The sequence below is a fragment of the Gigantopelta aegis genome, chromosome 10 (genome assembly GCF_016097555.1).
Source record: "Gigantopelta aegis isolate Gae_Host chromosome 10, Gae_host_genome, whole genome shotgun sequence".
In the NCBI taxonomy this organism is placed as follows: Eukaryota; Metazoa; Mollusca; class Gastropoda; order Neomphalida; family Peltospiridae; genus Gigantopelta; species Gigantopelta aegis.
The window spans coordinates 62049706-62062663 of NC_054708.1; the positions used below are offsets into that span (position 1 = coordinate 62049706).

Here is a 12958-nt window from a genome sequence, read left to right on the forward strand (position 1 = left end):
TGTTATTAACTGTGTCAATGAGCACAAATAGTGTTCGTTAGACATATAGGACAATCAATGATAATTGTGAAACAGACTATAGCTAAAATAGGCGATGCTGTAAGTGCAATCTTCAAAGTCTGTGTGCAGCCATTTTGCATTGTGTCACTCGGAGGGAAATTCAAAGTATGCTTGGATGTTTACGTTAAGAGATTAAATAAGACATTTATTTCATTTATGGATTCATAAATTATAATAAGGTATGTATTGAAGCTTCTATGTAAATTTATGTAAGTTGATATGCAAAGTTGATCATTACAACGTTGACAGACACGTGTTAACAGGTGATAGAAAAACACGTTGATCGAGGCTGGCAAAAGTATACTTTTAGTGCATTAATTCAGAGTTTTTTTTCAATAAAAGTGCTAGCGACCAGTTTTGTACATATATTCACAATCAAGATGTGTTGTTTTAACAACTGTTTTGCGAATTAAATTAACGTTGTTTGTTTGTTTACAAACATACCCCGACACTTGTTTCAAGACATAATGTAACGTCATTAACGTGCGCAGACTTTTGTGCCGCGTAAACTAAGGTGACATGAGTGTACATATCAACGTAATACGTCCGACTAGAATGCCAAGTGGGACGTAACACTTTTGACGTCACACGATGACGTCATCAATTGACGCACTACAATCTTAAAGCCGGCGCACACGAGCGATAAAAAACGCAGCGACGTGCGATGAAAATCGCAGTCCGGCAAAAATCGGATGAAGGCAGTAAAAACGCACCGTGTGCGACTATCCTACGTTGCGGCTACGTTGCGTTTTTTAACACTGCGATGCATTTTCAGAAATCAAACATGTTTGATATTGAACGGATGAACGCAGACGGGTCCGATTGAAAACGCACCGTGTGCGCCAATCTGCGTCTGCGTTGCGTTGAGATTTGTTAGATGGCCTCAGACCACAATTAATTTCGCTATATGTTTCTATATAGCCTTAGTGGCTATAACATTTTTATTAATATCAGCAGGCCCGTGAAGTTTTGTATGTACCTTTGCCTGCATGGGGGACACATACCCTGAAAAGGACAACCCCTGTTGTCCAGCTCTTTCTCCCAGCATATTGGTTTAAACAGACACACCCTCTAAACCAGGCCGGAGTACACCCATTTTACACAAAAAGCACTACTTTTGCATGGGCCGGAATTACCACAAACAAGTCTTCAATGTCAACAAGTTACACATGTTTACAAACTACATGCTATCCCCTGTCACTTCAGTCAAATAGTTGCCACTTCATAGCTGTCTGCCATGAAATAATCACAGTCAAACAGCAGACTACTTGCGCGGTGAAACTTCCGGATTTTCGACAACCAAATGGGAAGATAACTGTAATCTGAGGCCAGATGAACCAATCGTGTTTCGAAGCGTTCAAAATGGCGCCATCCACCGACACCATGTGGACTCAAGAAAACGAAGACATGTTGATAGAGCTCTACCAGGAGAGAACGTGCCTGTACCAGGTTAATTACAAATGACTGGTATATTTAGTTTTCGTACAGTAAACCTACTTTTGACGTAAATAAAGTCAACGGCATGATATGTGGCTCCTTTTTGGAGCATCGCAATTTATTTTTAATGTAACATTTCATGGAATGTACATGTTTTCACTTTCAATTTTAAAATTTTTAACTGAATATTTTATCAACAATTGTAAAGCAAAATAGAAACAACCTCCACCCAACAGTAAATGAAAAATATAAATTAATTATATATATATATATATATATATATATTAGTATGTACATAGGCTAGGCCCCTATTGTATGTGAAAAAAACAAATATAAATGGCATATAATATTTATTATATATACCTTTGTTAATTTTTGACAACATCTTTAGCTTTTTATTAATTAAATGCTATCGATAACACGTTAGGCCTAAAGTCATAAAATAGATATATTTGTTCCGGTAGAAAATGTCAAAATTTACTTGCTCATGGACTTTTTAAAAGAAATATGAATTGAAAATTACAATTATTTAATTATTAATTGTCCAAAAACAACAAATATAAAACGCAAATAAAATTTTAACTTACACTAAAGCCTCAATTTGCCATCTACATTAGGAAGTATCACACGGCATTGGTCTCCCCAAATCTCCCCTAGCAGTGGATCTGTCAGATTTGGTCCCTCACCCCTCCCACCGGTAGTGGAGTTGCTAGTTTTCCCTCCCCGATCAGCCCTGACACCGCTGAAGCTCCTTTAAAAGGGGCAGCGATGCAGAAGGGACCGCACCGGCAGAGGAGCTTCTGTCTTTGGTCCCTCTGAACCGCCCCGGGATAGGACTCGGCAAAGCAGAAGGGGCCAGATATGTCTCTACCCCCTCCCCCCTCCCCCCCACACACACACTGAACCACCTCTGTAGGTACTGTAGCCTTCCTGGATAGAGATATCAAAGTAGAAGGTGCCTCTACCGGCTGTGGAGCCCCCCCCCCCCACTCCGAAGCCGGTTTTGCCCCCAAATTACCCCCCCCCCCCAACAACAACAACTGGAGCTCTCTTCCATGCAATCTAATTAAAATTAGCTCCGCTATTACATGTGGATCTAACAGCAGCCAGTTGGAGCCATGGGCGTACGACCCTGGGGGGGGGGGGGGGGGGAGTGGGGGGGGCAATTGCACCCCCAAATTCGGGCAAAACAATGGGAAAACAGTGGGGAAAATTCTAGCAGTTTTTATCTGGGTAAAATTTCGGGCAAATCAACCCCTCCAACCCCCCTAAAACAAAGAGTCCCCATACGCCCATGGTTGGAGCTCATGTCTACCAATCAAAACCTTACTTGCAGAGTCATGCCTGTGATTTGAAAATAATTTGAAAATATTCCGAATTATTCTGAGGGTATACGATATGTTTCATGTGAATTACGAATGCCTTATTTAGACCAGTAGAACTAATTTTAATCAGATTGCTAACAACACTGCGTAGACTCCAATGCCCAGGTAACATTTCGTCAGTAAATAATAATTTAAATATTGACCTATCACACTTCGCCTTTTATAACGTTATTTGGGAGCATACAAATTCTAAAAATATCGGGCGAGTCTATTTTAGTAGCCGTAGTACAGCGAACCATACCAATACGTACGGGATGGGTTATCAGTCTTCAATTAAAAATTATTTATTTATTTATAAAAAACCCCCAAAAAACCCACAACTAAATCAGTCTTCCGTTTTACATTACAAATTATTTATTTTATAAAATAAAACATGTTTTAAGGCATTCGTAATTCACACGAAACATGTATACCCTCAGGATAATTCGGAATGTTTTCAAATTACTTTTAGATCACTGGCATGATTCTGCAAGTAATGTTTTGATTGGTGGACATGAGCTCCAACTGGCTGCTGTTAGGTCCACATGTAATAGTGGAGCTAATTTTAATTAGATTGTCTTCCATGTTTGCTGCCATTCTGTACATGTCACATGATTACACACGTCACATGACGGTAAAAAATATATATATATACGCAGAGAAATCCCTAACCTCTCACTGGTAAACGCTAACGCGACGCATGTAGGCGCACACGAGCAGCATGCGTTTTTAGACGGACTGCGATTTTTAACGCACGTCGCTACGTTTTTTAACGCTCGTCTACGCAGGCCTTACGTTACAGGAACGTCAACGAAACGAGATGAGTGATATGAATTAAGATCGATTAGGGGTAATAAATAGGATATTAAACTCTTTTTTTCAACTTATTTTTTGTGTTTAAGCACGCTGTCCTGGGCACACACCCAGCTATCTGGGCTGTCTGTCCAGGACAGTTGGTTAGTGGTTAGTGATTAGTGAGAGAGAACAGGGTGTAGTGATCTTACACCTACCCACTGAGTCGTTAAAATTCGTTCTGGGTGGGAGCCGGTACCGGGCTGCGAACCGTGTGTCTACCAACCTTATGTCCGATGGCTTAACCACGACACCACTGAGGCCGGTTACTTTTATTGAAGTGCCCTATTCAGCACTGGGTTATGTGCTATTTTGCCTTTGATCACCTCCCTAAAATATGTTCTGGGTCAATCATTCCTAAGTTATATTTATTAAGGATTATCTGTTATTTCTTTTACGTTCATCGGGGTATGAACAACAACAAAAAAAATCATCCGCAAACTTTGTGAATCGGCGAAGATGTTCTCACATAAGTTGCTAATTACCCTCACCAGAATGACACTCGAATAATACTAATTTGCAATTGGCATATGTTGACTGTGTGCAGTATCCAAAATTTTACAGTTTTAAAGTTTAACTTTTCTTTAAAATGGACTTTGTTGAATTTTTGTTTTTGAAAAATCATATTCCTGCTAACTGCTATATTTCAATGGCAGAGAACACAATAAGGAGCAATTTTCTTTTTGTTGTTCAGAAAAATGTCTGTAACTTTTAAAGTTATTGCAGAATTACCATTCCACTATTTGGAATAATTTGAGGCAGAATGTCGCCTTTTGCGGCACCTGCAGTCCCCTATTTCACAGGCTTCAACAGCCATATTTGGTATTGAATATTCTTTTTATTGCCTGTATGCAACTTGACATATGTATTTAAATGCCATATGTCAGTTTGAGTGTCATGGTGAAAACAATTTTGGTCTGATAGGCATCAGACTAGAGTTATCCACCCATACGGAAACGAATGCGAGAAAATATAGTGTTCTTGTTATGTGATTAATGGCTGGGGGGCTGCTTTGTATGCTGAATTGTTACACTGGGTTTGACAGGGAAGAGGATGCAGTTAGTGAATATGTGCACTTGGTTTACACTGGATACTGCATAATGTCCCCCACAGCACCTTGAAGTCATGCAACATTTGTATAAAATGCACAGAAATGGGTGTGATTCGGTCCCTTAGCCCTTACCACGTGTGTTTGTTTACATTGATATAACGTGAAAAAGAGCTGGACAACAGGAGTCGTCCTTTTGAGTGTTCATTGGCCCCAGGCAAGTAAGGTTTCTTGTGAAATGCCAATGGACTGGTGAAATTAATAAAAGTGCTACAGCCACTGGGGCTATATGAGAAAACTTAGTGTAATTAATTGTGGTCTGAGACCTGATATTGCCGTAAAGTGTATAGACGCAAAGAAAATGTAATTATTACCAAATGTAATAAAATTATTTCAATATGTTATTTGTGTCTGAGATAACTTTCAAACACACACACACACACACACACACACACACACACAATGGGCGTCGATCGGTGGAGGACGGGGGACGCCCCCCCCCCCCACTTTTCAACGCCGGGGGACAATCTATATAAATGTACCCCCCCCCCCTTTTCCTTTAGCAAAAGCAACAACACCATCACCAACAACAACAACAGCAACAACAAAAAACAAAAAATAAACAAACAAACCAAAAAAAACCTAATTTAATTACTGTATTCATTATTTATTTAAAATGGCAAGTAGTCATCCCTTTTATCATAGTTTTGTACGAACCTCATTACTGACGTAAATCGACGTAAGAAACACACACACTAACACGCCCCCACCCCCCACCCCACACATTTAAAGCCGGATTGACGCCCATGACACACACACACACACACACACACACACACACACACACACACCAGTAAAATGGTTACCTACCTTTTCATAATGATAGAATACCAAGTATTGATGGCTAATTTCTCAGTACTTTTTATATTCCCCTGTTCATATCCTCCAGCATCATATACATAAGAATACACATATCCGTCATACAGACTAAGCACGTGTGATTGCTGAAACAGAGAGCAAATTTAGTTCAGAACATTGCTTACTGCCTTGTGTCCATAGTATAAATTAGCTTATTTAGTCAATGCTGACAATACTGATCTTATATCAATATATACAATCTACAAAAAAAAAAAATATATACAATAAAATAATATAACATTCATATAACATAATATAAGGCTTTATTATTTATGAAATGTTTTCAAAACATTATAAAATCGTAATTATTAAAAAAAATTTTTTTATTATTTATGTGCCTTTCTATATTATATGCAGGCATGCACACTGTTGGTTTAACAAAATGTAATTATTATTTATGTGCCTTTCTATATTATATGCAGGCATGCACACTGTTGGTTTAACAAAATGTAATTATTATTTATGTGCCTTTCTATATTATATGCAGGCATGCACACTGTTGGTTTAACAAAATGTAATTATTATTTATGTGCCTTTCTATATTATATGCAGGCATGCACACTGTTGGTTTAAAAAGAGGCAGGATGTAGCCCAGTGGTAAAGCACTCGCTTGATGCAAGGTCGGTTTGGGATCGATCCCCGTTGGTGGGCCCATTAGGCTATTTCTCGTTCCAGCCACTGCACCACGACTGGTATATCAAAGGCCGTAGTATGTGCTATCCTGTCTGTGGGATGGTGCGTATAAAAGATCCCTTGCTGCATTAGGGAAAATGTAGTGGGTTTCCTCTGATGACTACGTGTCAGAATTACCAAATGTTTGACATCCAATAGCTGATGATTAATTAATCAATGTGCTCCAGTGGTGTTATTAAACAAAAGAAGTTTTTTTTTATTGTTTTTTTTTGGGGGGGGGGGGGGGGTGTGTTAAAAAAACAAAGGGAAAAAACTGATAGAAATAACCATATGAGTTCAAATCATGTGTTTCTATTAAAAGTGTTATCTCCCTTATTAGCATTTCTGATTTGAGAAATAGTTACCGAATTGTTTCCCACGAGAACGAGAATAACTCCATACATTGTCTGTGGTTTGACGCACACTTCCATTGACGTCACAACAGAGGGCGTGTCATCGACGGACTTCATTGGAACTGGTATATAACCTGCTTCTGTTTTCGATATGGAAACCTGTGAAGAAACATTACAAGAATAGCCTAACATACATCTCTGTTGGAATAAAACGGAAGGTGTTAATTCTGGGTGAGAAATGGTAATAGAATAATAAATATGGACTATTTTTGTGGAATCAAATTTCTCTCAAAAATATCAATCAATATATGACGATAAATGTAATTGCAATAAATATTTAAGCAGTGGATTGATTTAGCCTTTGAAGAGGGCATATATCAAGGTCACACCTGTCTATGACGCTATCGAAAGAATTGTCTCACTATGTATGATCATGTGATCTTTATGTTAAGTTATTATAATGTAAAAGAAACACCTTGTAGATATTTAAGTGTTTGTTATAGGAGTAACTACAGGTTACACACCACCATTAATTACTCCATGCAGTTCAATACAATTTCTATGTCAGAATATATTCTGTGAAAAATACAACACTGTCGAGAGGGTCGTGTGACTACTAATTTTAGGGAGTGCTCTCAACTGAAAAGTACCATGTAAAACAAATCAACATAGGTCTAACAACATTTTTCAGGCACCAGTTCTACAAGTGACACTATACCATTTGCACAGTTATCAGTTAGTACTACATATAACGAGTAACTTCAAACCAATGGGTTATTTAATTACTACAGAGGTCAACATATGTGTAATCATCAAAGAAAGATTTCAAAACACATATCAAAATATTGAAGTATTTTTTAATGAGGAACTGTTTTCTAAACCGGACTATATTAAGCTACTACAACAAGTAACGGCACGACAAATGGTGGTGTGTGGCCTACACACCGTCCAGTTCATAAGTTATATCAACAGATGATTCTGAATAATTAAAAGGTTGGCTTAGCAATAGTCATAAACGTGGGTTTCTTTTATCATTTAAATATTCAGACGAGTGTGCAAAGTGGGGGAGGGTTCGTGAGTCATAATCCCCTGCTCTAAGCGAATTAATTTTCGTGTTTTCCAGGGGGAACATGACCCGAATCCCCTCGAAACTTCGTTCTCCATAGTCTAAACCCCCCACCCCCATCTTGCACATGCACCTGATATCACACATTAATCAATGACGTTTTCTTGACAAAACCCACAATTCCAAAACCAAAAGCAACATAAACTAATATTGATTAGAAACAAGTATAATAGCACTCTATCTGAATAGCTGAGAGTACCAGCCGTGCATTATACATTAATAAATGACCTTTTCCTGTCAAAACCCACAAGTCCAAAACCAAAAACATCATTTAATATTGATTTGAAGCAGGAAAGGTAGACTACCTGAAGAGTTGAGAGTACCAGTCGTGCTTTTTCCACTTTGCGTCTTAACTCCGAGATGTTGGAGCGGATTTCTATCACCCTCTGCTTCACACTGCCACACGTCATGGGCGAGCCTCTCTTCAGTGACACGATCGAACCAATGTTCTTCTTGGCTTTAGTCGCTGTACAACGTTAGATTTGTACAATTAAAATACTTTCATATCTAGACATGGGTTTCAAGTAACATGAATGCACTAACGTATTAATACTAAGATCTTAAAATCGGTGTGGTTTATAAGATGCGATCTTCTGAATCAAGTTTCATAATAATGTATTACAATACCTAGCCAAAGAGTATAATGTGTTTAAATTTTATTACTGTTAGTTCATATATTACTCATGTGTACCTCCAAAAACATTTTTGAATGTGGAAGTATGTGGGCAAATGATGTATACATGAAATCGGTCTTTACAAAAAGTCAAGAAATATAAAATGAAAGTAATAATTTTGATTGGTAAATTGAATGTTTAGATGCTCACTTTTCCTTCCATGTGGGTGTCCATGCTATATCGTGTTTTTTCGTTTTGTTCTTTGACTTACATTTGTATACGCAATGTGCTCTGTTGTAGGTGCATTATACAATAAACAGTTCTTCTGTTCGGTTTTTATATTCACAAAAAAATATTCCAATTTACTTATTCTATTTTGAGGCATTTATTACAACGTCAATACATGCCTGTAATAAAGATACGAATATTACGGACACAACTGTAATATTAAACAACTCAAATTACGCTGTCAACAAAGTGACGACATACTTAGCTCGATAGCCTGTGTGATTGTTGCCCTTCCTTCGTCAACGCCCTTTCCATTGCCCGTGCCTGCTGGCTTAGAACCTCCTCCACCTCTAACCTCATCCAGCTTTTTCTGAGCCTTCAGTACAGCCTCCGCTGTCCGTATGCGCGTTACGTTAGACAGTGTCCGGATTTTCTCCGCTATAGAACGAACCCTGGAGTCCATCGTCTGGGCGTCACTAAGAGGCTGGCCGTAGTTCGACGTGAAGTTCTTGGCAACAACGATGTAGTCGTTAACGGCGTTAATGTTCTTCCGTATAGTCGCCACCACGGAGGTCTGGTCTGAGGACATTAAAGGATGAATGAATTAACTAATGTAAGAATGAATGAATGAATGTATGAATGAATGAATGAATGAATGAATGAATGAATGTTTAACGCCACCCCATTACATTAACGAGATTGTCTTGTTATTGTAAGATGTTTCCGACTAAAGGTTAAAGCTGTTTTGGTGAACCATTAGAGCACATTGATTAATTAATCATTGGCTATTGGATGTCAAACATTTAGATGTCAGACATATAGTCTTAGAGAGGAAACCCACAAGATTGCTTTCATTAGTAGCAAGGGATCTTTTATATACACCATACCATAGACAGGACAGCACATATCAAGGCCTTTGATATAACAGTCGTGGTGCACTGGCTGGACCAACACGTTTGAATGGCGCCGGATGCCAATGGTAAACCTCTAATTATAAGTTTAAGAAATAGCAGCACCGTACCTAGCCGCAGAAGGCAGAAAAATACAAAAAGCCTTTATATTTTAAAATGAAGACTGTATATCAATATGTTATAATACTTGGGGTTTTGTGTGGGTTTTTTTTTTTTATATCAAACTGTACACCCAAGTTGTTTAAAAGCTAGGCAAGGCAATGAGAATAGCAAAAACATTTGTTTTGTTTAAAGACACCACTAGAGCAGACACATAGTCAAAGGAAACCCGCTACATTTTCCCATTAGAAACCCGCTACATTTTCTCACAGACAGGAAAACACATACCACGGCCTTTGTCCAGTTGTGGTTGGAACGAGTTGGTTCGATACTGCGACGCACGCACCTCGGGCGATGAGCATAGCAGTAGCAATGCAATATACAATATTTGGCAAGAAACAATCTGACAATAATTGCAAAATGTAAAAGGAATTTCTCAAAATTAATCAGTCGCAATATCCAAAATAACATGAGCATTCATTAATCGGTCGCAATATCCAAAATTACACGAGCGTTCATCTCATAATTAATCGGTCGCAATATCCAAAATAACATGAGCGTTCATCTCATAATTAATCAGTCGCAATATCCAAAATAACATGAGCGTTCATCTCATAATTAATCAGTCGCGATATCCAAAATTACATGAGCGTTCATCTCATAATTAATCAGTCGCGATATCCAAAATAACATGAGCGTTCATCTCATAATTAATCAGTCGCAATATCCAAAATAACATGAGCGTTCATCTCATAATTAATCAGTCGCAATATCCAAAATTACATGAGCGTTCATCTCATAATTAATCAGTCGCGATATCCAAAATAACATGAGCGTTCATCTCATAATTAATCAGTCGCGATATCCAAAATAACATGAGCGTTCATCTCATAATTAATCAGTCGCGATATCCAAAATTACATGAGCGTTCATCTCATAATTAATCAGTCGCGATATCCAAAATAACATGAGCGTTCATCTCATAATTAATCAGTCGCAATATCCAAAATAACATGAGCGTTCATCTCATAATTAATCAGTCGCGATATCCAAAATAACATGAGCGTTCATCTCATAATTAATCAGTCGCAATATCCAAAATTACATGAGCGTTCATCTCATAATTAATCAGTCGCAATATCCAAAATAACATGAGCGTTCATCTCATAATTAATCAGTCGCAATATCCAAAATTACATGAGCGTTCATCTCATAATTAATCAGTCGCAATATCCAAAATTACATGAGCGTTCATCTCATAATTAATCAGTCGCAATATCCAAAATTACATGAGCGTTCATCTCATAATTGTTCCTGCTTTAAAGGGACAGACCCTAGTCTGTAAACACTCAGGCATATTTGTCACTATTAGAGCCGTTAATGATCACTGAAATCAAACATTACTTACATTTTATTGTTTAGATTTTCTATTTCCGTACAACAGAAGTGTTTCTGGTCATCTTGGTGTTTCTAACACCACAAAATGCATTCTTCATATTTAAAACAGGCACGTGCGTCTGAGAAGTAACGATTATGAAGTCGCGTTTTAGGGTATTTCAGCGTCACAGACTCTTGTTTCATTCTGTTGTATCCAAATGTGATACAGGATTGTAAAGTAACCAAACCATTTTTACGGGTTGAAACTAGGGTCTAGGTGACAAATATGCTTTAGTGTTTAAAAACTAGGGTCTGTCTCTTTAATGGTGTTATTTCTGATGATAATAATTTAACCCATTACCTTTGACAATCTTCGCGACATCATTAGCTCGTGAGACGCTCTCTTTGCTCTTCGCAAGAAGATTTTGTGTGTGTGCATCAATTTTATCAGCTGAAATGAAAGCAAAAATTCGTACTAATACCTGGAAATAAAAAAATGTATGAATAAATACATGTAAAATGTGTACTCATAATTATAACTTCATAACATCTGTTTGGGTATTCGGTTACAAACGACACATTGATTTTGTGATGATTTCATGGCTTAGTGGAAATATATCTTGTTTCAAATAATCTAAATCATTTACTTTCCTTTATTTAAATAATTAGTATACATTTTGAAGGAACTAATCCTAGTTATCTGGCAATGGAAAATATGTTCAGCTATTAGTTTTTCGCCGGTAAAGTACACGTTATTTGCAACTTGTGGCTTAAATTATCAATTTCGACAAAATGAACGTGTTACTGTGCTTTGTGTTGTTTTAATAATTCAAACGTAATTTTATGGAAAGGGGCGTAACTCGCGAACTATCGTCAGTACCTTTAAAGACTTTAGGGACAAGGAGGTATTTGTAACCCGCAACACACTCATGCGATATATGCTTTTGAAAGTGTGTAACTTAAGAGGCTGCTTTTGCTCCCTTGCACATGCCGGCGTGGGCGACCCCCCTCTCCCACCCACCCTAGACATTTTCCTGTCCTGGGCCCCGTTTCACGAAGCGATTTTAACCCTAAGATCAACTTAAGTGCATAGGGTAGCTATGCGCTTAAGGTAATCTTAGGGCTAAAATCGCTTCGTGGAACGGGGCATGGACGAAGAAGCCGGCGAAAGTGGACACCTGCGCTGATGACAGGCGTGTGCTACAAAAGCTTGTTTTCAATGCAGACTAGTATCTAGACAATCGTAGAAGTCGTGAGATCGGCGAGTTGGCCAAATGGCAGTTGGTTGTTTGAACCTAGCGTAACATTCATGTCAGCTGTGAATCTACAAAATTCAGTATCATATCTCTGCACAAGACAGAGTACAAACGAAGTTATGACAGTCGTCATGGTATGCAGCCACGAATCGCTGCCAGGTGCTTTTTCTGGTCTTGAACACAATATATGGTTCCCGCCCCGTCTGTAGGAGGATTGCTAGTTTCGTAGCATACGCCAATACAGGCTCCCGAAAACCCCTAATTTCTACATGTTCCATACATAATAGCAGGTCTAAATGTACACAAGGTGAGTAAATAATATTTCAAGCAAGGAGCAGTAAATATTAGAATAAATATTGTACCAAGCATAAAGAGGTGGGGAACCTAACATAACCAAACACATTGTTAAGAAAATAATTTCGTCAAAAAACTTCCTTTTTTCTACTGAAAAATAACACTTCATACCTAGTCTTGCCGATGATGAAATCTTCTTCTTATCAACAATTGTTTCGCCAACGAACTCAAAGTCTGTATCAGGGTTCGAAATGATCGTTTTGTCTCCGTCCGTCTTGCTATCACTGCCACTGCCCTCCTCTATCAAAGTGTCGCAGTCTATGGGACTTTCTCCCGAGTCTCCCGACCC

General features: G+C 38.2%; 1 protein-coding gene across 4 annotated transcripts in view; it reads right to left on the reverse strand.

The window, feature by feature from the left end:
• The window catches only part of LOC121383137 (laminin subunit alpha-2-like), a 75801-nt gene that overhangs the window by 15991 nt on the left and 46852 nt on the right, over nucleotides 1-12958 (reverse strand). For all 4 annotated transcript variants that reach the window (XM_041512952.1, XM_041512951.1, XM_041512954.1 and 1 more), the window contains 6 exons: nucleotides 12781-12958; nucleotides 11421-11510; nucleotides 8934-9251; nucleotides 8136-8296; nucleotides 6717-6863; nucleotides 5632-5765 (listed from right to left, as the gene is read on the reverse strand). The exon at nucleotides 12781-12958 is cut by the window's right edge and continues 84 nt beyond it. In XM_041512952.1, coding sequence (XP_041368886.1) covers nucleotides 5632-5765; nucleotides 6717-6863; nucleotides 8136-8296; nucleotides 8934-9251; nucleotides 11421-11510; nucleotides 12781-12958 — 1028 coding nt within the window. The remainder of the gene's footprint in view (nucleotides 1-5631; nucleotides 5766-6716; nucleotides 6864-8135; nucleotides 8297-8933; nucleotides 9252-11420; nucleotides 11511-12780) is intronic.